The sequence below is a fragment of the Rhinolophus hipposideros genome (genome assembly GCF_964194185.1).
Source record: "Rhinolophus hipposideros genome assembly, chromosome: X".
Lineage (NCBI taxonomy): Eukaryota > Metazoa > Chordata > Mammalia > Chiroptera > Rhinolophidae > Rhinolophus > Rhinolophus hipposideros.
This window is the reverse complement of record NC_138046.1, coordinates 32,803,495-32,826,110: the sequence shown is the minus strand read 5'-3', so window position 1 is coordinate 32,826,110 and position 22,616 is coordinate 32,803,495. Positions and strand designations below refer to the sequence as shown.

General features: G+C 39.3%; 1 protein-coding gene across 5 annotated transcripts in view; it reads right to left on the bottom strand.

Annotated features, from left to right (window-relative positions):
• TENM1 (teneurin transmembrane protein 1) overlaps window positions 1–22,616 on the bottom strand; it is a 1,334,622-nt gene that overhangs the window by 15,518 nt on the left and 1,296,488 nt on the right. For all 5 annotated transcript variants that reach the window (XM_081042768.1, XM_081042771.1, XM_081042770.1 and 2 more), the window contains 3 exons: window positions 19,084–19,256; window positions 17,645–17,880; window positions 189–485 (listed from right to left, as the gene is read on the bottom strand). In XM_081042768.1, coding sequence (XP_080898894.1) covers window positions 189–485; window positions 17,645–17,880; window positions 19,084–19,256 — 706 coding nt within the window. The remainder of the gene's footprint in view (window positions 1–188; window positions 486–17,644; window positions 17,881–19,083; window positions 19,257–22,616) is intronic.

Genomic DNA, 22,616 nt, shown 5'->3' with positions numbered 1-22,616 from the left:
TCTATCTATCTATCTATCTATCTATCTATCTATCTGTTATTGTTTGGTTTGTTGTTTACTTCTACAGAGCAGAACATCCAGAACACAGACTTTTCTCCCACAGGTCCTCACCAAGTTGGGTAATTAAAGTCACTTTCAATATCCTCAGTCAGAAATTCAAAGCCAGTTTACTTTCCCTACATACTTACCTTTTCTAAGTAGGTATAGCTCCAAATTTTCCCATCAGCCCAAGTTCTTGAAATCATTTTTCCACTCTGGTCATATTCCATTTTTTCATTCCATGTCCCTCTTTGAAGAAAGGTGACCAGTCCCGAAGGAGAATATGTGATGTTCACTTCATTATATCTGCTTACTGGAGACCACAGGACAGGTCGTCCAATTTGGTCATAAAGAATTTGAAGGGTGAATTTCCGATGGTCATCATAGATCTTTCCTGTGTGAGTTATATGATCAAAATCTATAGAGAGCAGGTTTCTGTTATGGGCCTACAAAAAGAAAATATGAAATACATTTTAAGCACCGCCTTGGTCCCCCCTATCTAGTGCATTCACAATTGTGAAGCTTTTTCTGATTCTCTGACAATGGTTCTCTCTTGCCTTTGAATCCACATGACTTTTACCTTCTTCAGACGACACTTTTCTTTATTCTCCCATCAGACTACAATCCTGTAGGGTTGGGGCTGTGTTTCAACTTCTCGTATGTGCTAGGTACTCAGTATAAAGTTATTGATTGTTTTATTCCAACTCAAGCCTCAAGGGTACTGACACAATTTTCAATAATTACATAATTTTATTTTATGTGACTCAGATGCCTATTAAGGAGTGGAACTTCTTTCTCCCTTTTTACCACTGAAGTCTCTAGAACGTATAATGGTGAACTATTTATACGATTAAAAATCAGAAAAAAAGGAATATAGTGAGCAGTCTTTAATTTATAGATTCCCTTCTTCGGTTTCCTTGTTCATCTGGGCTTAGAGTTATACTACTTCACATCTATCACAGGGGAACACGGAAACTCAGGTTGTCCCTAGTGACAGAACCCCACTCAGTAATATTTTCATGGAGATCACCTAAATGTGTTAGGTGTTGGTAGGTCCCACGGTATTTGTAAGGGTGGTGCCACTAAATGAGGGTAAAGCACAGAATTTAATTTTGACACCAAGTTTACAAATAAACTTGGAGGATTTGTACCTTCCAATGTGAATCGATGCTAACGGTTTGCTGCATTTCATTCCATTTATCCAACTTTTTTGTTTTGCATAATCTGTGTCCATACATTTAAAGACGACAACAAGAATTGTACTTAAAGTTTTATGTTGTCATGCAGGGTGTCATGTGGGGTCTCAGCTCCCGCTCCCGACATAAGAACGTAGGATATGGTGAGGCCAAAAAGGAACACCCACGGAGCCATAGATAGGGGAGTCATACCATTATAGTCTCACTGGTGGCTGGGTTAGAGACACAGGAAGCAGGAGTCACAAGATCCGCAACCTGCCATCCACTTCTCTCTGCCAACCAACCTCACTTGCTAGCTGCAATCCGCTCTTGCTAGCTCAGTCACCATCTTCTTGCAAGCCCCCATTTTCTATTAGTGTAGTCAAGGCAGTTATATTAGTGGCCAATGACTCACTGGTTACAGCTGATGGCCAACTAGCCACAGGTGATGGCCATCAAATCACAGTTGATGGCCATTTACTACCTGAGCCAGCACCTTTCCACTTGAGGCCGAGAGCCTGGAAATTGTACTCCTTGCTGTCCCCACATATGTCCTATTTTTTCAGCTAATGTTTTATCTTCAGTATTTTTCATGTTATTAAATATTTTTAAAATGTGCATTTTAATGGTTGTATAATATCTTCCTACATAATAAACACTTATTTATCATTTCTTCTATTGTTGGAAATTAGAGTTTTTGTTTTCCATTTTTCTTTCATAATTTGTTGAACACTTCTGTAAATAAATATTTCATTAGTACAGAACACTATAAGTGAAATTACTGGGTCAAACAGTAAGACCTTACTAAAGACTGCTGATGCAACTTGAAATATTACTTTATAGTGCACAATGGTTGTACAAATTTATGATACCATTAACTAGTAGTCGGAGGGTCCATCTCATTCCATTCCTACCAGCATTCAGTATTATCATGTAGGAAAATTTCCCCCAATATGAGAATGGGAAAATGGTATGTTACTGTGCCACTAAATGCAACTGTGCCACTAAATGCAAATAAATTTGCATTTATTTGATTACTAGTGAAGATGAACCCCTTTTAATGTTTACTGGTCATATGTACGTATATGTACGTATTCTATAAATTGTCTGGTTGTGACATTTGCCCATTTTTCTATTGGGGTGTAGTGCTTGCTTTTTCTTTTTTTAATTTTTTAAAAAATTTATTGGGGTGACAATTGTTAGTGAAATTACAGATTTCAGTTGTACAATTCTGTATCACATCATCTATAAATCCCATTGTGTGCTCACCACCCAGAGTCAGTTCTCCTTCCATCACCACATATTTGATCCACGTTACACTCATCTCCCTCCCCCCAACCCCCTTAACCCTCTGGTAACCACTAAACTATTGTCCGTGTCTATGAGTTCTTGTTTCACATTTGTTTGTCTTGTTATTTTGTTGTTTATGGTTTATATACCACATGTCAGTGAAATCATAGTGTTCTCTGCTTTTTCTGTCTGACTTATTTCGCTTAGCATTATAATCTCAAGATCCATCCAAGTTGTCACAAACATTCCTATATCATCTTACCGCCGAATAGTATTCCATTGTGTATATATACCACAACTTCTTTATCCATTCATCTATTGAAGGACATTTTGGTTGTTTCCATGTCTTGGCCACAGTAAACAAAGCTGCAATGAACATTGGAGTGCACATGTCTTTATGTATAAATGTTTTCAAATTTTTTGGGTAGATACCCCGGAGAGGGATTGCTGGGTCATACGTTAATTCTATTTGTAATGTTTTGAGGAACCTCCACACTGCCTTCCATAGTGGCTGTACCAGTCTGCATTCCCAATAACAGTGTATGAGGGTTCCTTTTTCTCCACAGCCTCTCCAACACTTCTATTTGTCTTGTTGATGATAGCCATTCTGACTGGGGTGAGGTGATATCTCATTGTGCTTTTCGTTTGCATTTCTCTGATGATTAGTGAAGTTGAGCATTTTTTCATATCTCTATTTGCCATTTGTAAGTCCTCTTTGGAGAAATGTCTCTTCAGGTCCACTGCCCATTTTTCAATGGGGTTGTTTGTTTTTTTGTTGTTGAGTTTCATGAGTTCCTTGTATATTTTGGATATTAGACCCTTATCGGAGGAACTGTTTGCAAAAATCTTCTCCCATTCAGTCAGTTGCCTCTTTATTTTGTCGATGGTTTCTTTTGCTGTGCAGAGACTTTTAAGTTTCATATGGTCCCATTTGTTTATTTTAGCTTTTAGTTCCATTGCCTTTGGAGTCAAATTCATAAAATGATCTTTGAACCCAAGGTCCGTAAGTTTAGTACATATGTTTTCTTCTATACAGTTTATTGTGTCAGGTCTTATGCTTAAGTCTTTGATCCATTTTGAAATAATTTTGGTACATGGTGACAGATAACAGTCCAGTTTCATTCTTTTGCACGTAGCTATCCAATTCTGCCAGCACCATTTATTGAAGAGGCTGTCTTTCCTCCATTGTATGTTTTTAGCTTCTTTGTCAAAAATTATCTGTCCATATTTATGTGGTTTAATTTCTGGGTTCTCAATTCTATTCCATTGGTCTATGTGTCTGCTTTTCTGCCAATACCGTGCTCTTTTGATTATTGTAGGCCTATAGTATAAGCTAAAGTCAGGCAGTGTGATACCTCCAGCATTGTTGTTTTTTCTTAAGATTGCTTTGGCTATTTGGGGTCTTTTGTGGTTCCAAACAAATCTGATGATTTTTTTTTGTTCTGTTTCTTTAAAAAATGCTATTGGGATTTTGATGGGGATTGCATTAAATCTGTATATTGCTTTGGGAAATATGGCCATTTTAACTATGTTGATTCTTTCAATCCATGAGCATGGAATGTCTTTCCATTTCTTTGTTCTTCAATTTCTTTCAAAAATGTCTTATAGTTTTCAGCATACAAATCCTTCAGATCCTTGGTTAAGTTTATTCCTAGGTATTTTATTCTTTTTGCTGCAATTGCAAAGGGAATTGGTTTTTGTATTTCTTTTTCTGAGATTTCATTGTTAGCATATAGGAATGCAATGGACTTTTGTACGTTGATTTTGTATCCAGCAACTTTACTGTATTCGTTGATTGTTTCTAACAGCTTTTTGGTGGAATCTTTAGGGTTTTCTATATATAACATCATGTCATCTGCAAAGAGTGATATTTTAACTTCTTCATTCCCAATTAGAATGCCTTTTATTTTTTCTCTTGCCTGATGGCTCTGGCAAGGACTTCCAACACTATGTTGAAAATCAGAGGTGATAGGGGACAGCCCTGTCGTGTTCCTGAACGTAGAGCAAAGGGCTCCAGTTTTTCACCTTTAATTATGAGATTAGCTGAGGTATTGTCATAGATGGCCTTCATAATGTTAAGGTATTTTCCTTCTATACCTGTTTTATTAAGTGTTTTAATCATAAATGGATGTTGTATCTTGTCAAATGCTTTTTCTTCATCAATTGATATAATCATATGATGTTTGTTCTTTATGTTGTTTAAGTGATGTATCCCATTGATGGATTTGTGGATGTTGAACCATCCTTGTACCCCAGGGATGAACCCCACTTGGTCATGATGAATAATCTCTTTAGTGCATTGTTGTATTCGATTTGCTAAAATTTTGTTTAAGATTTTTGCATCAGTATTCATCAGAGATATAGGTCTGTAGTTTCCTTTTTTTGTGTTGTCCTTACCAGGTTTTGGTATCAGGGTAATGTTGTCCGCATAAAATGAGTTAGGGAGTACTGACTCGTCTTCAATTTTTTGGAAGAGTTTGAGCAGGATTGGTATTAAATCCTGTTTGAAGGTTTGGTAGAATTCACTAGTGAAGCCATCTGGTCCCGGACTTTTGCTTTTGGGAAGGATTTGGATGACTGATTCAATTTCTTTACTGGTGATCGGTCTGTTTAGATTTTCCAGTTCTTCATGGTTCAGCCTTGGAAGGCTATCTGTTTCTAAGAACTTGTCCATTTTTTCTAGGTTATTGAATTTAGTGGCAGATAGTCCTTCATAGTATTCTTGCATGATCCTTTGTATTTCTGTGGCGTCTGTGATAACTTCCCCTTTTTCATTTCTGATTTTGTTAATCCGTGTTTTCTCTCTTTTTATCTTAGTGAGTCTAGCCAAGGGTTTGTTGATTTATTAATTTTTTTCAAAGAACAAACTCTTTGTCACATTAATTATTTCTACTGTCTTTTTTTTCTCTATTTCATTGAGCTCTGCTCTGATTTTTGTTATTTCCTTTCTTCTGCAGACCTTGGGTTTCACTTGTCCTTCTTTTTCTAGTTCTTTAAGGTGTAACATGAGGTTATTTATTTGGGATTTTTCTTGTTTCTTGAGATAGGCCTGCAATAATATAAATTTCCCTCGTAAAACTGCTTTTGCTGCATCCCCAAAATTTTGGTAGGATGTATTTTCATTGTCATTTGTTTCTATGTATCTTTTGATCTCTCCTCTAATTTCTTCTTTGACCCAGTCATTCTCTAAAAGTATGTTGTTTAATCTCCATGTATTTGTGTTTTTCCCCCTTTCTTTTCACAGTTGATATCCAATTTCAAAGCCTTGTGATCAGAGAATATGCTTGGTATGAGTTCAATCTTCTTAAATTTGCTGAGGCTTATTTTATGTCCCAATATATGGTGTAACCTTGAGAATGTTCCATGTACACTCGAAAAGAATGTATAGTCTGATGTTTTAGGATGAAGTGGTCTATATATGTCAATTATGTCCACGTAATTTAGGGCTGCTATTTCGTTATTTGTTTCTGTTTGGATGATCTTTGCATAGTTGTCAATGATGTATTTAAGTCCCCACTATAATTGTGTTTTGGTCAATTTCTCCCTTTAGTTCTGTTAGTAGTTGTTTGGCATATTTCAGTGCTCCCTGATTGGGGGCATAGACATTGATGACTGTTATGTCTTCTTGTTGTATAGTCCCCTTTACCATTATGAAATGTCCATCTTTGTCTCTTGTTGTCTTTTTCACCCTGAAGTCTGTTTCACCTGATATCATTATGACTACACCTGATTTTCTCCTGGTAACATTTGCTTGGAGTGTCAATTTCTTCCCTTTCACTTTGAGTCTATGCTTGTCCTTGTAGCTGAGATGTGTCTCTTGGAGACAGCATATGGTTGGGTTTAGTTTTTTGATCCAATGTGCTCTTTTGTGCCTTTTTATTGGTGATTTCAGTCCATTTACATTTAGGGTGATTATTGATACATCAGGATTTCCTGTCATTCTATCTTTAATTTTCTGGTAAGGCTGTGTCTCCTTTGTTTCTTTGCCTTTTTGTTGTTGTCTATTATTTCTGTGTGGTGGTATTCTGTGTTGTTTCCCTCTGTTTCTTCTTTTATTACAGTGTATATTTCACTTCTGGTTTATTTTTGAGTGGTTACCCTTAAGTTTATGTAAAGGAAAGTTTGATATTTAGAGTATTCCATTTTCTTCAGCACGCTTACTTTCTCCATGCCCATATTCCTGTTTAGGCCTTTACTCTCCCCCTTTCTATGCTGCCAAAAATTGTCCCCGTTGATGGTGGTCGAATAGCCTCCTTAGTATTTCTTGTAGTGCAGGTCGTGTATTAGAAAATTCCTTCAGCTTCTGTATGTCTGCAAAGGTCTTTATTCCTCCTTGATATCTAAAGGATTTCTTTGCTGGATATATTATTATTGGCTCATGATTTCTCTCTTTCAATAGTTTGCATATTTGGTTCCACTCCCTCCTGGCTTGTAGAGTTTCTGCTGAAACATCTGATGATAATCTAATGGGCTTTCCTTTGTAGGTTACCGTCTTCTTTTCCCTGGCTGCCTTGAGAATTGTTTTTTTGTCCTTTATTTTAGACAGCCTCAATACAACGTGCCTTGGAGAAGGCATGTTGGGATAGAGGTAAATAGGTATTCTATTTGCTTGTTGGATCTCAGGATCCAGTTCTGTCCACAAGTTTGGGAAGTTCTCATCAACAATTTGTTTGAACATATTCTCTGTTCCCTTCTCTCTTTCTTCTCCTTCTGGTATGCCCATGATTCTTATATTGCTCTTTTTGATGGTGTCAGAAAGTTCTTGTAGAGTTCTTTCATTTCTTTTAAGTCTGAATTCTTTTTCTTCTTTTATCTATGTAATTTCCAGGTTTCTATCTTCGATGTCACTGATTCTTTCCTTCATCTGGTCAACTCTACTACCTAAACTGGTTATTTCATTCTTAATTTCTTCTATTAAGTTCTTAATCTCTAGAAATTCCATTTGGTTCTGTTTTAAAATTTCAATCTCTTTCCTAAAATGCTCATGTTGTTCTTTGATTACGTTTCTTGGGTCATTAAATTGGCTTTCTGTGTTTTCTTGCATCTCGTTGAGTTTTTTCAGAGTTGCAATCTTTAATTCTCTGTCATTTAATTCACATATTTCCATATCTTTAACTTCCTTTTCTGGAGACTTTTCACTTTCTTTCTGAGCTGTCTTGTTGCCGTGGTTATTTTTGGCAATTACTGATTTATTATTCCTCTTCTGAGACATCTACAGGAGTGGTTCCTCAGCAGGTTGATAGGAAGAGGTCTTTCTTTTGTTTTCCAATACTTGTTGGTAGAATGTTTTATTTTCTGTCCAACTGCAGCTTTTTTTTCCCTCTCTCACACAGTAGTGCTATCTTTTCTCTGCACTATTCCAGCTTCTCATACAATGGGGGGATTCCCTGGGAGTCGGGCCTCTCTTCTGTTAACAGTTCGCCTAGGTCATAGGGCGCCACTTCTCTGTGGGTATGGGGAGAACTTTTGAAGTGTCAAAGCTCTTTCTGCAGAACAATCAGAGCCTGTATGTTTCAGGAGTTCTGTTTACTCCTGCAGGGATCTGCCCAGATAGGTGGGGCCAGGGGCAGGGTGAGTTGTGACAGGTGGCCCAGAGCAATGGTGGCAACCACCACCACAGCCGGTCCTGCTTCTACAGCTCCCTCCCCTTTGCCGGAAATAGTTGGGCTGCAAATCTGTGTCTGCGGTCCACAGTTTTCAGAACAGCAAATATTCTGTTCTTTTGATCCAACACTAGTAGTGTTCCACTTCTAGCACTGGGCAGGTGGGTGCGGGGCGAGCTCTGGGAGGGTAGTGAGGGGTCGGCTAGTCTCAGTGCCTAAAGCTTCCATTCTCTGCTGGGCAGTGAGGGCTTAAACCACTGTTTTCAGCCTTCTTCCCTCAGTCTTTTCTGCGAGGTCTCTGCCGTGAGCGTTGGGTTCTGCCTGTCCCCTCAGTCCTGTGGGCCATAAACGGAGCCCTAGCAGTTCAAGTTCTTCCCTCTTCCGTAGCTGCGGTAGTTCCGGGATGCAGCGAGCTCTGAGCTAGGTCTGTGTTCTGCGCCCCCACGATCGTCTCCGCACTTCTTTCTTCCCTCCTCCCCCACTCGTGCGATTCTCTCACCTTGTAGAATACTGTAGCACCAGGACTGCTTCCTCAAGGCTTAAGAAACCCTTTACTGTAGCACCAGGACTGCCTCCTCAAGGGTTAAGAAACCCTTTACTGTAGCACCAGGACTGCCTCCTCAAGGGTTAAGAAACCCTTTACTGTAGCACCAGGACTGCCTCCTCAAGGGTTAAGAAACCCTTTACTGTAGCACCAGGACTGCCTCCTCAAGGGTTAAGAAATTCTTTACTGTAGCACCAGGACTGCCTCTTCAAGGTTCAAGAAGCCCTTTTCTGAACAGCCCCCAGACCAAAATACCTAGTCATTAATCATAAACACCACGTATTGCAAGGTCAGGAAGCTCTGTTGAGAAAAGTCTTATCTTGCAGCAAAAATGTAAGCAAGGACACAGGACCAAAAGTCTTGTAAATATCTTTCCTGCATGGAAAGTTATTGAGAGCCTTAAAATGTTATGCTATAAAAACCCCTAGCTTTGTGTGTTTGGGGTCCTTGTTGAAACCCGCTGCATCGGGCAGATACTCGGACCCCAGCTAGCTGGAAATAAACCTTGCTGTGTGACTTCTGTTCGCTTGAGGAGGGGTTGACTCCGGACCCTAACAACCTTTAGGTGAATTCAGTAGTGCGCATCTTCGTCTTGCCTGTCTGCTGTGCAGGGAGTCCTTTGTGGAGTTATTGTTGTTCAATTTATTGTAAATTCCAGGGGAGCTTTACAGAGGCTCACCTCATGTCGCCATTTTATCCTTTTCGATTTTTTCCCCCCGCTTTGCTTTTTTAAACCTCTTTTTCTTTCAGTTTCTTCATCAACCAGGTGGGGCTAATGATATTTGCCCTTAATTTTGAGTTTCTACAAAAATAGAACCTAGCAAATGTTCTGTGTCATGAGTTCTATCCAGAATAGTAGTGATTAGATACTCAAATCATTTAGAAGGAATTGCTGTTAGTCTCAGGTGTAGGTTTCATTCAGGGAAGAGAGCCACAGATTGGAAATCATGACACTTTAAACTATCTGTAGCCAATGCATGCAATGTTGTATGGCACAAATATATAGTAACCTGCTGTTGTCATCTAAAAGGTGATAGAGAAGCACATGTTTTCTGTTTTTTGATATGCAGGGCTTGGAAACCTATATGAAACCAGGTGTTCTTTCTTCCACTACCTTTCCTGTGGTTTTATAGCCACATATCTCTAACCATAATACCGTTCATTTACAATAGCTATAAAATATCCATGTACTCCCAGAGACGGTTGTAACAGTTACACTTTATCTTATAATGATAGTTAAAAAGCCAAAGTAACAGGTGATTTCCAGTTCAACTAAATTTGTGGTTTTATTTGTCTGACAGATTAAGTTTACAACTCAAGAACACATTTCTTAATAAAGTCATTACAGCTACACAAGCAGGGATTAGTTTTTAAAATCCACTACAAAGCAAGCAAAGGAAAAGTCTGCTTGATGTTCTTACTCTGCCTGTCAAAGCTTCAGTAACCATGCTTCTCTGTTTCTGGAGAATGTACTCTGATATTCAGATGTTGCTGAAACACTAGTTTCAATGTCAGATTTGGAAGGTAATGTAAAATTTGGCTAAGAGCTGAAAGGGGATGAAGGAATTGAAGATGCCAGAGTCTACCCCCACCCCCCATCCCCAGTCTCTTGTGGAAACCACGTGTGAGAAAGCTTGGAAGGAGAAGGGTTTTCCAGGTGAGGTCTCACACCTCCTTTTTGAGTGCTCATGTGCCTCCAGTCTCTATGACAGGAATCAGAACTAGGCTGATCACCTCAGACTGCTGGGGTCATGAGCAAGGTCGGGAAAGCTCATACAAGCTCATGTTCATACAAGTTCTTGTTTGTCTGAAAGACAATAATAGCTCTTGATCTAAGCGTGGTCCATTCAGCTTTATTTACGCTCTTACTACAAACAATTTACACCAGTCTTTGCCCTGGAAAAGAGAGGGGCAAAGAAAGGGTTGAAATTTGGTAATAGCCCCAAGTTAAAAAGAGTGTCTTTGGATAGGTTGCACATTGAACAAGATCGTTGAGTTTGGCAAATGATTAGCTGTATATTGGGGTAAGAAAGCTGGACTTGATCATTTTTTTTTAATTTAAATTTATTTATTGGGGTGACAATTGTTAATGAAATTACATAATGACTTGATCATTTTTTAATAGGGGAAGAAATATCTATGTTTTAATATATCCTTTGGTTTCCCTTAAGTTTTTTCAGCTTTGCTAAGAAGAAGTGAGCAGAAGGGCTTGCTTTTTGTTCATACTTGGACCAGAAAGGAAAGAGGAGATTGTGTCCTCGGGATCCTGGATTGTGTTGCCAGCAGAAATCAAAGTGCCTGTGAAGTGTGTTTACAAGCAGAAGCTCCAAAGAAAAGTATTCTTTGCCTCCCTCCTGAGCCTTTTCTTGTTCTTTCCCAGGAGATTGTTTCAATGCTTAAGAGAAGGTCCTTTCAGCCATTCCAACTTGAGACTCATTCAATTAGTAGAATAAAGATATATTAGATTGATCTATAGGCAACTGCTGATATTTTACTGTTTGGGGCCTATTAAATTGTTTTTCTCCCGTTAATCTGGTTTTGTGTCAATTTTATTATTAGTCCAGCGATAAGAATTTAAGAAGGGTAGAGGGGAAGAATTCATCCCCTCCAAACACAATATACATAGTAAGAACTCTGAATGCCAGCTGCTGTAATTCTGATCAATGGTAATAATACTACTGATAATAGATTACACAGCCCACATCCCTCATTTTATGGATGGGAAAAATGGTGCAAAATTATGGGCATATCAGTCCTTCCTCAAAATCTTACTCATTCCTCTGAAGGGGAGCAGAATTTGCCACCCCAAAATGTCTTTGACATAAGGATTATTTTAGGCTGATTATTTTTGAGAAACAGCAGTAAATTGAGTAGAAATTACCCTTCTGTGAGAGCAATTTACATGTATAAGGGCGCTCTCCATTTGTAAGTGTGTCTCCCTCTCTGTACTAGGAAGAGGAGGATGACTCTAATCTCTACAAACTCTTATAGATGGAGAAAGCACCAATATAAATCTGCAAAACAACCATACTCTTGTTTACTGTGCTTTTCCTGATAACCTTCCATAACTGCTCCCCCAATATCGTCTTTTATTGCTGGAGATAATATTTAAAGTGTTGGCTTGGGGAATGACTCAATTTTCCTTGGAATCTCCCATGTATATAGGAGTTACACATGCTATCAAACTTTTGTTTTCCTACTGTGAATATTTTATTACAGGGTTCGGGGAGTCTCAGCCAAGAACCTAGAAGGGTAGAAGGAAAATTATTTTTCCTTCCCCAAATCTCTCACGTGACTTCTGCCATATCATTTAACTTGGATACTTGTTATACTATGTTAATTTGCTCTTGTTTAAATACTTTCCCGTTGGTGAATTCATCTGTGTAACTGTACAACAGACATTAAAATTTTTTATACCAAGTCATTAATGCTTATATACATATGAAATGTTTATCAGTCCCAAGAGTGAAATCATACTTTCTTTCTACTTACTTTACTAGAGTTGACACAAGACTATTAAATATAGTAATTTCTATGATTTGAAGGGCCCAAGAATGCCCTGACCTAAAAACCAACACTACTCAGTGGACTTAATGCCTCAAATCGCCTGTCTCCAGGTGATTCTTTAGGGGTAGGTGCACTGTTACTTATGACTGAGAAGCACAGACATATTTTTAAAAAAAGATTAATCTATCAGCAAGCAGGCTCCCTTATCTAACATTTTACAAAATAAATTCTTCTAGCAAAACTGGGGAGAAGGAAGTTAAAATAGTGTGAAGCAAATGTGAAATTCAACTCTGAGTAGTCTGCAGCTGAGTGCCCTGTCACAGCAAAGGTGTTTTCTGAGAGTGGAGAGAGATGCTGGAATCCACTTGGCTGCCTCCCAAATTCCCCATCATTTGTCAGCCTGAAATCCTGTGTTTCAACTGGGCTTGTTTCCCCTTTCAGAGCTCAGATCACGTATGAACATTCACATGTTGCATTTGAAAGCCAATCTACCTCATTCTCAGTTATCTGTAAGTGGGGAAAAAAATCAATTCTGAGGGTTTTAGATTGGTCTTTGCTTCATTTTGCTTCTAAATACATAATCATCTTACTTGATTTTATGACTCTGAAGTGCTAAGCTTCTTGGATATATATACATATATATGTATATATACACATATACATGTAATTGTATATATACATGTATATATACATGTAATTATAATAATTTTAATATTATATATGTATATATATATTTATTTAAATAAAAGGAGACTGAAATTCTGAAGTTTTGCTGTAACCTCACATCTCAGTCTGCAAAATCTTATAAAGATCTCTGGGATCTAATGCTGGGATAAGTCTCATATAACTGCATTATTATCCATGGACATGGCAAGGTGCAATCTGGATGTACTTCCTAAACCAGTTTCCTTGTGGTGAATGTCCAATTCTTTTACAACTACCTCTATTGCTCTCTGCATTCTAATTTCTCCATTGTTCAGGGAAATGTATTTACAGGGACACATTGATGTGGCAGATGAGGAGACGCATGGACGGGATGTAAAAGTACTCCGCGAGGAAGATGATTCGAACACAACTCCAGTTAGGGAAAATTGATTTTTAAAATAAATGAAATTTCAGGATCTTAATATGATTTATTTCACTTAATGGATTTGGTGCAGGATGGGCCAGAGGTAACAAATCCCTTGCCTGCTCAGCCTGAGCAGGATATCAAATTTCCCAGCAGTTTGCCTCCTTTACCTTGAAGGGGACCCTGACTTTACGTGAAAAAAATAACCACCGAACACTGGAGAAAAGTAACTCTTGTTGCTTTATCTCCAAAAGAAATCTATCATTTTTTTTTGATGTTTTTCTTTCAAGCTAGAAGGTCTGGGGTGAATGTGACAGGTACTTTTCTGGAACTTTGACATCCATCATCTTACCAAGTGAACCTTTGAATGAACCTCATTTTGTTCCTGAACAATTAGTAATTTATGAACTGCTGCCCAAGAACATTTTCAAATTGCAATCACACCTTTGTGTGATTTTTCAAAGAGGAGCCTTACTTCCCACAGCACAGCAGGGGTTTTTATGTTGTATGACTATCTGAACCTGATATTCTGTCTTAAGAGCTGTGGTATTGAGACAGGTTAGTTAGTATAATTGCTAGGTAGATAGGGGGTCCCTGGTGGAATAAACAAAAGACAGACATATCCTAAAACTTCAGGTTTTGAAATCACTCTTTCGCTCCAGGACATAATGTAACAAGGCCCTGAAATTAATCATAAAATACCTTTTGGCCTGACAAATGGAGCAGATCTGGTAGATAAGAGTGGGTTACTTTGCTAATTCCTTTAGGATGGGCAAGCAGAACAAACCTGGTAGACAAATTTCATTAAAAGGCGCCAGTTCCCTTCTTCAAACAGTTCCCTTTTTCAAACAGCTCCCCTTACCCAAGTAGGCAAGGGAAGGTATAAAAATAAGTCACAGGCGCCCCCCATTTGGGACCCCCTCCCGCTGGGAGCTGCAACCTCTTCTCCTGCCTCTAATAAACTACCCTCTTTTTAAAACTTTTTGCCTCTCCCTGGTCCATATTTCACGAGACATGATCCCGGCGCACACTCAGAAACTGCTAGCAGATCCAACATCACCTACATCAGTATCCCCACTTGCCCTTGTTCTGAAAGGTCAGTTCCACCAGGAGGAAAAAATGATTCATTCCAAAAGTCTTGAGGTACTTGAGGACATCAGAGAAGCATCATATATAAGCATTTACATACATGCTTATAAATGGGTCACTGCATATTTGGCCCAGGAAGAAAGAAAGTTACATCTCATGTATTACATCATTAGCTTATCCCTTGAAAGCTATCAGAAGTGAAGGGGCACCCTCTATGAAATAATAAAGTCAGTAGGGAAAAAAAGTTTTCCTTGTCAAAATTGGATCCACACCTATCTTTTGGGAGCATATTCATTCCACTAAATTGGATATGCCTTACCTGGGGAAACTGAGGTGGCAGTATAAAAAAAAATAACTGAGGATGGGGAGAGCAGGTAAGAATGAATGACTTAAACAGCCTCCCCCTTCCTCCACACTTTCCTTGCCTAGAGGCCAGCCAGTTGTCCTGCACCATGCACACTTTCCAGTACAGTAGAGTTGATTATTTGTTTCTTTTTGTCAGCACTGAAACAAGGAGTCATGTCCTGGCAAGGTGGCTCCAATGAGTGGGACAATGATTTATAGATTAATTATTTTAAGGAATAAGGCAGCATAGCATGATGTAGTGGGAAAAGTGCTGTGCGAGGCGAAGACCTGCATTTTAGTGCTGGCTCTGATCCTTAATAGCTGTTTGAGTTTGGGCAAATCACTTAACCTCTCTGGGCCTTAGTCTCCCTGTCTGTAAATTGGGAATAACAAAAATTGATGGTTGTCATGATCAAATAAAATCCTGGCTCTGAAAGCATTTCATTAACTCCAAGGCACTAAACATAAGTAAAGTATTGTTATTGTTGTTAGATTTCTAGTGACATGCACAGTAGCACCACCTAGTCAGTAAAATGCTCCATTCTCCAGTTCTAGGACCTCAGGAAGTACCCTAGGGGTCACATAAAAGAGAAAGCCCTGAATATTTGCCCTTATATGCCATTCTACAAATCTTCTCAACTCCACAACAGGATGGGAAATGGGTCAATTATAAATAGCATTAACTAAATAACACTTCATTCTACTCCTTAACTCTAAAGAGCCCCCAAATGTTTAATGACCATTAGTTTCTCAACATTAAGAACAACTTGGGATATGAAGTATCAATTACATTTTCTAGTCTCTTTCCACTATTTGTGCATATGCAGGGGAGAAAACAGAGTGAGTTATCTTAGAAAGTGAAAACTCCAAACGCCACATAGTATAGGATGGGTTATCCTAAAGCATGGAAAATCCCAAAGTCACAGAGTGTATGATTTGGTTTATAATGTTTTATCAAGGCTATAAGCTGGGGGAGGCACTAAGAGATCACTTATTTGATACAATTTTTCTGTTTTGAATCCATGAGGTTGATAAACCATATGTAGATAATTCTTACTTTTCTCTAGTACAGCACAGGTGAAGAAAATAAAGGCATTTCTTTTTTAAAAAATAAATTTTATTGAGGAATATTGAGGGACAGTGTGTCTCCAGAGCCCATCAGCTCCAAGTCAGTCGTTGTCCTTCAATCTAGTTATGGAGGGTGCAGCTCAGCTCCAAGTCCAGTTTCTGTCTTCAACCTTTATCTGCAGGGGAACTAGCCCACCATCCCATGCGGGAATCGAACCGGCAATCCTATTGTTCAGAGCTCGTGCTCTAACCAACTGCGCCATCTGGCCATTCCAATAAAGGCATTTCTTAAGTCATTTGTAAAATTGGGTATCAAGTCCAGGTCATTTAATTTCCTCATCCAGGGTTCTACTGAGGAGATGCCATTTCTAGAACTCGGATAGAAGCCCTCACTGTTACCTGCACAGAGAAGTCTGACTATTTGGACTGGTTTCAGTTTTCAATTTGATGGCATATCTGGTAAATATTCTATTAGAGACAAGTCAATAGAATCAAAACATACAAATTGACTTGGGCATGTAGAAAACCTTAGTAGTTGTTATGAAAAACACCTACTGAAGTCTGTGTCTTAGTGTCACCAATAGAATTGATTGAAAATTGAGTACTATTATAGATTATTTTATCTATATCAAGAAGCCATGGGACTGGATTGACTGCTTCTTGTTGGAATCAGGTGGTTGTTTGGTGTTGCATTTCCACAGCCTAAAGGTCACTACATTGTTACGGTGACTGAATTTTTACTGTGAGTGAAGAAAATGCAAGCATTCCAGGTATCGCTGGCATGACCCAGGTGTTCAAAGTAGGGTTGGCCTCAATAATAAGTGATTATTTACTTTAGGCTGGCAGTTGCTCTGGGGCTGATATTGAATGTTACTATATTTGGAAACTTGGTCGTGTCATCCTAACATTGGTTAAAGTTTAAGAAGAGACAGACAGACAGAGTTCTCTGGTGTTTATAGGCTTCCTGTGCTGCACAAAGGCAATTTGGACTGAGAGATCTCTGGTTAATTGTGGTGAACTGTGCTTGGTAAGGACTTGAAAACTCTCAAATCTTTAATTTCCCCCCAGCAGCTCTGTCTGAGCACCACTAGCTCAACCTCAATATTAGCCCTTTACCCCTCTGGCCCTTCATATGTATTCATGGAAATGATATCATTCACTGACTTTGTCTTTTATCTTGCCTTTGTCCAAATGTCGCCTTATGTCTCTCATCCTTCTGTTTGTGCCTGCCTGGTCTTTCCAAATAAAGTATAAACTACTCAAAAGCAGGAACCTGTGTCACCCAGATGGACCTGATAACCATCTCCAGAGCATGCTGTGAGGGATTCTGGAGGGCCTCCTGACTAAATACATTTATCCATCCAGACTCTTTTGGTGCCCCAAATTGCTACTACCAGTATTACCGTGTTTTCCCGAAAATAAGACCTAGCTGGACAATCAGCTCTAATGAGTCTTTTAGAGCAAAAATTAATATAAGACCCAGTCTTATTTTACTATAATATAAGACCGGGTCTTTAATATAGTATAATATAATATAATATAATATAATATAATATAATATAATATAATATAATATAATATAATATAATATAATATAATATAATAATATGGGGTCTTATATTAATGTTTGCTCCAAAAGATGCATTAGAGCGGATTTTCCGGCTAGGTCTTATTTTCGGGGAAACACAGTAGAACACTTTAGCTAACTAATGGCAAAGAAAGCTCCTTTTAGAATATTCACTTAAGGATCTTGAATCATTATCAACCATTAGCGCCCTCTCTTGATTTAGTATATCATATAAACTAGTCAGTCACCTAGAAAAGCTTTGGAGAAATGGGACTTCAAATCAGGGAGGCACTGCAGTTTTCAAAAATAAAATGAAAGTTCTATATCTTGTATAAGGTAAAACCTTACCCTCAGTCTCCTTTCAAAAGCTGAAATGTTGCCTTTGTTTTGCTCCTTCCGTTGCCGCCATTCGATGAGATTTGCGCTGTGCTCTCCAGGTAATGAGATGTTGCATTTGCCCAAGGTGGGGTTGACTGCCCCAACCAAGATGTGGGGCTCTGAGCTGAGTCCGATCTCCATCCCGCTGGCAAAGGTGACATGTAGGGAGCCGTCTGGACTCACCCGATACGTACTTTGGGTATTTTCTGTAGAGGGAGGAAAAAAGGAGTAAGAGGAGGGTAAAAAGGGAAGCACAGGAAGCACAAAAGAGACAAGTTTACCTTTAGGGAGCAAGTTTGGGAAGGGATAACCAGGTGGGGCGCCATGTACCCAACTGCCTTCTGGGCCAGACAGCTACTCTGACAGGCAGATGAGCCCTCTGTCCATTTGGGTCTTGTTATTTTCACAGCTGGGGTATCTTGTTTCTTGGATAAAAGACTCCTGTCTAATACTGCAGGCTGTTTTTTTCCCCCTCATCTTTAAAGAATTCCCTCACAAACTCCCTTTCTGACTTGGTGGATCAGCCTCCTCAGTTTGATATGCTGGGAGTTAGCATAAGTAGAGTATCAAGTTCAACTCAGCATCCTTACTGCCTGGGGACACCCACACAGTTGCTGTACCCAAATAAAACAATAACACTGACAAAGGTTGCCACTGATTCCTGTATAGTGAATATGAACGTTGCACAGTTCTGTGTCTGGCCCCATAACCTAACAACAGAATCAGTCTTTAATGACTGGGCAGAGAGAAACAGTTTCTCTGTGTCCACCTCCCTTTTAGTTTCCAAAACATTCCTTCCAATTCCAACATTCTTTCCTTCCTTCCTTCTTTCTTTCCTTCCTTCCTTCCTTCCTTCCTTCCTTCCTTCCTTCCTTCCTTCCTTCCTTCCTTCCTTCCTTCCTTCCTTTTCCCCCTCCCTCCCTTCCTTCTTTTGTTTTCTTCCATTCTTTCTTACTTTCCTCTCTTTGAATAGAATGATCTTTTAATTCTCTCATTTTACTTACATTCTTGCTCAGTGTGTATCCTATTTTATCCTTTTTATTCAACCATATCAGCATGACTCTTGAATGCTAATCTCAGATGGGGCAGACTCCATTTCTTTGCTATAACCCCTTCAGAGCCTAAAAGAGCTTTACACACAGCTGGGTGCTAGGAAATGACTTGATAGAACAGAGCATTTGGCAGTGATGTAACCTGATGACTCCCACAGAGATGTGGCCCAAGGTTGCTATGTGACATTGTGAAAGGAGTGATTTTGTCTGAGTTTCAGCCTCCATAGCTGAAAAATAGGGAGAAAAAGACATCTTCTCAGCCAGAAGTTAATTCTATTTATTAATAGATTGAAGAGGTTTTGAGGGTAGATGTCAAGATAGGTGATAAAAGTCAGGCAGAATTGGAAATATTCTTACCTTGTTTTAAAATATATATGGTACTGGTGGCTGTCAAGTTCGTTGACATGAGGACGTTTTCACGGTTGGAAGTATCTAGCTCCACTTTTGTCAGCTTCTCCAGGTCACTGTGAAAGCTGCTGACCTCTCCAGTGGGAAATGTTGCGTTGGTTAGATGTCCCTCTGGGTCATACCTGAGGGATGGAACCAATGCCAACTTTGAAGCCTCTTGGCAGTGATAACAGGCCTTTAAAAATAAAAATCACTTGGAAGCTAATGCAGTTTAACTTTGAGTGAGAACAAGTATTATTAACCTTATTCAATAAAAAGAAAAAGGTCAAAGAGATGATTAATCAAACAAAGGTATTTTTTGCAGCTTATGAATTCTTGATGACTTCCTTGAGCTGTGCTGTTTTACAGAAAAAAAATATATCTGGTAATGAATCACCAGAGTGGAAAACTGATTTATAAATCATGTCTTGCTGTGTGCAGTGTTGCAGGGCAGCCTCCATTTGCAATTTGGGTGGATCCCATTAGCTGCGATGGATGACAGAATCCAGCAGAGGGTAGTGTTGGCAAAGGAAATGGAGGCACAAATGAGAGCCCAAAGCCTGAGAAGGCCAATGACTTTGCATTGTGATAGGAAAATTATATTTGCTGCTGTTTAAGTTGCCAAATTTGAAATGAATGAATCATTCTTCCAACAAAATGAACAAGCACAGAAGATAATGGAACCGTTCATTAAAACATTCTGCAGCACCCTGATCTCAGTGCCCTAAATTTTTTTAAGAATCTTTTTAGAGTATAGCACATAATGTATTGTAATTTGCTTATATGAGTAAGAAACCAAAAAAAAAAAAATAACAATTACAAGCGATAACAGGCAATAACCTATATCAAGAAATATAGTCTTGTGAGTTTACTTTTAAAAAGAGTCAGAATTATTGTCCTCCAAATGAAAACTGCTTTCCTGAAGGCCTTTGAAGTGGAGTTGTTCTGTTATTGCCAGTAGAACCATGAAAAATAAACACTTCATTAAAAGTAAAGACATGTACTTGGAAACACATCACTGTTTTCAAACTGCAAATTACAAAATATTTAAGCACTTTTATTCGCTTTTAAAATGTTTTAAAAAATATATTCCTTTTACCTAAAGTGAACAGGATACAGGCTGGACACAATGGTGGAGTCTGGCTCTGCTACCTCCTCCCCCAACAATTATACAAAATGGTATAGTGATTCAGTATTAATCCACTAGATTTTAAAGAACTTAAGCTAGATAGTTGCTCAAATTTTAAAACTTAGACTAGCCTTTTGTAGATTTAGGGAAAGTGGCTGGACCTTATTTTATCGAACAGAACTGAACTTGAGGTTATAATACTGTCTCAAATTTAGTTCTGTGTGTACACAAGCTTGTGTGCACGTACACACACACTATCAATTAAAACAAACATGTATACAAATAAAAATAATCAAATAGGTCATTTGGCAATATAGATATGCCAAGTCCTAGTTGTTTAATTGGGTGTACCCTTTGTTTAAATGGATTTCAGTGAAAATGGTTGTTGGTGTGTTGCTACTATACATGTAAGGCCTCATTATTAAAGAAAGGCCAAAAGCTGCTGCTTGTACCTGAGGTTGATGGCAAAATCCTCCTGCCTGCTCAGCCTTTTTGACCTTGGCCTACTCTAGGGCTCTGTGGCTAAAAGAAGCAGGCCCCTGACGAGAAAGGGGCATGGAAAGGCTTGAATGCTTAGCACAGCCAAACCTTGTATGCTTGGTCTTCCTTCTAAGAGAAGAAAACAACATCCAGCCTTGATTCTCCTAACGTACTAAGCTGCTTTTCCCTGTAGGGAGGAATTTCAAGGCAGCAGACAGAATGAAGCTGTTGTAGGCCTGCCTCACAAAGAAGGTTGTGGCCCCACAGCTTGGATTATGAAGGCAGTTCCTCCCTTTCACATCCATTGCCAGCATCTCTAGTGTCCTTTTCCTGATTTCTAAGGGGTTTCCTCAACCTTTGGAAAGGTCACTCTTCAACATTTCTCCAGGAAATCCGACCTAAAATGTTATGCATGCAGGTTCCCAAAGGGCTTTGTAGCCTGGGGCAGTTTTCTGCTTTCCCAGTCACCCAACCCCTTGTTTTAAAACAAGGTTTCATCTAAAGGTGAGGGCAGTGGTTTGGTGTACTCTTCAGGGCAAGATCAGATGCCAACTAAGCCATCCATGAGCGAAGGTACAGGGCCAAAAATTCCAACAAACCTTAGCAGTGGCCTGTGGATAAATTTGGTTTCCTACTCACCTCCTCTCCCCAACATTTTAAGCTCAGTTGCTGGGGCTCTTTGTCTGAGATTACACATTTCAAAGCTTATTCCCAAGGGCACAGCTATGTTCCTACATATTCTGTTCCTAATCTCACCCCCCCCCAATTGACAGGAGTACATTTGAAAAGGAAAGCTAAACAATCCTGGATAAAACTGTAATTATCTGGATAGATCTAACTGGCAGGCTGCTGCCTAGTCCTTTTCTGGTGAGGGAAGAAATGGTGTGGGGATCAGACAGAATTTCCTCACACAGTACTGCCTGGTCTCTGTGTAACTAGAAAGTTATACTGCCTGATTTCCTTTCTGTGGGTAGATAGACATCCTTATTTGAAAGGGCACATTTGATTTTAACTGTATCATAAACAAAGCACTCTGCCTTGAGGGCATTATGCTAAGTGAAATAATTCAGGCAAGAAAAGACAAATGCTACATAATCTCACTTACATGTGGAATCCAAAACAAAGAAACAACCCCTCCCAAAACCTGCACACACCAAACTCATAGAAAAAGAGATCAGAGGATGGTGGAGTAGGTAAATACTGTGCTCGCCTTCTCTCATGACTACATCAAAATTACAACTAAACTACAGAGCAACCAGCATTGAAAACACCTGAAGTCTAGCTGAACCGAAGTCTTACAACTAAGGACATATAGAAACCACTTTGAGACTGATAAGAGGGCCGGAGACATGGAAAGGGCTAGTCCCAAACCTGCATCGGATCATTACATATCAGGAAGGATATCTTGGCTGCACAGATCCCCCCAGGAGGAGTGAGGGGTCCCAGGCCCACACCTGAATACCCAGCCCAGGCTTCCAGTGCCAGAGACAGATGTCCCATAACGTCTGACTGTGAAAACCAGTGGAGATTGTGGCAAAGTGAGGCTACTGGAGTCCCAGACATTCTTCTTAAAGGGTCTACTCACAGACTTACTTGCTGATAGACTCACTCACTCTGAGCGCCAGCGATGGGGCAGGATCTTGAAAGGCACAAAGGACATATGGGGAGGAACTTAGTTGTCTGACTTCAGTGAGAGGGTTGGAGGAACAGTTTTCTCCCAGAAAGAAATGCTAGAAGAATCCATTGTTTCTTGGTTGAGCTCTCCCTCGCCCAGCATGAAGACACAGGAGGCTGCCAGATTTGAGTCTCCATCAACCTGACTAACACCATCCCCCACCCCAGTGACTCCCTAAAACACCACCACACCCAGCTTTTGGGCACACCGACACTGCTT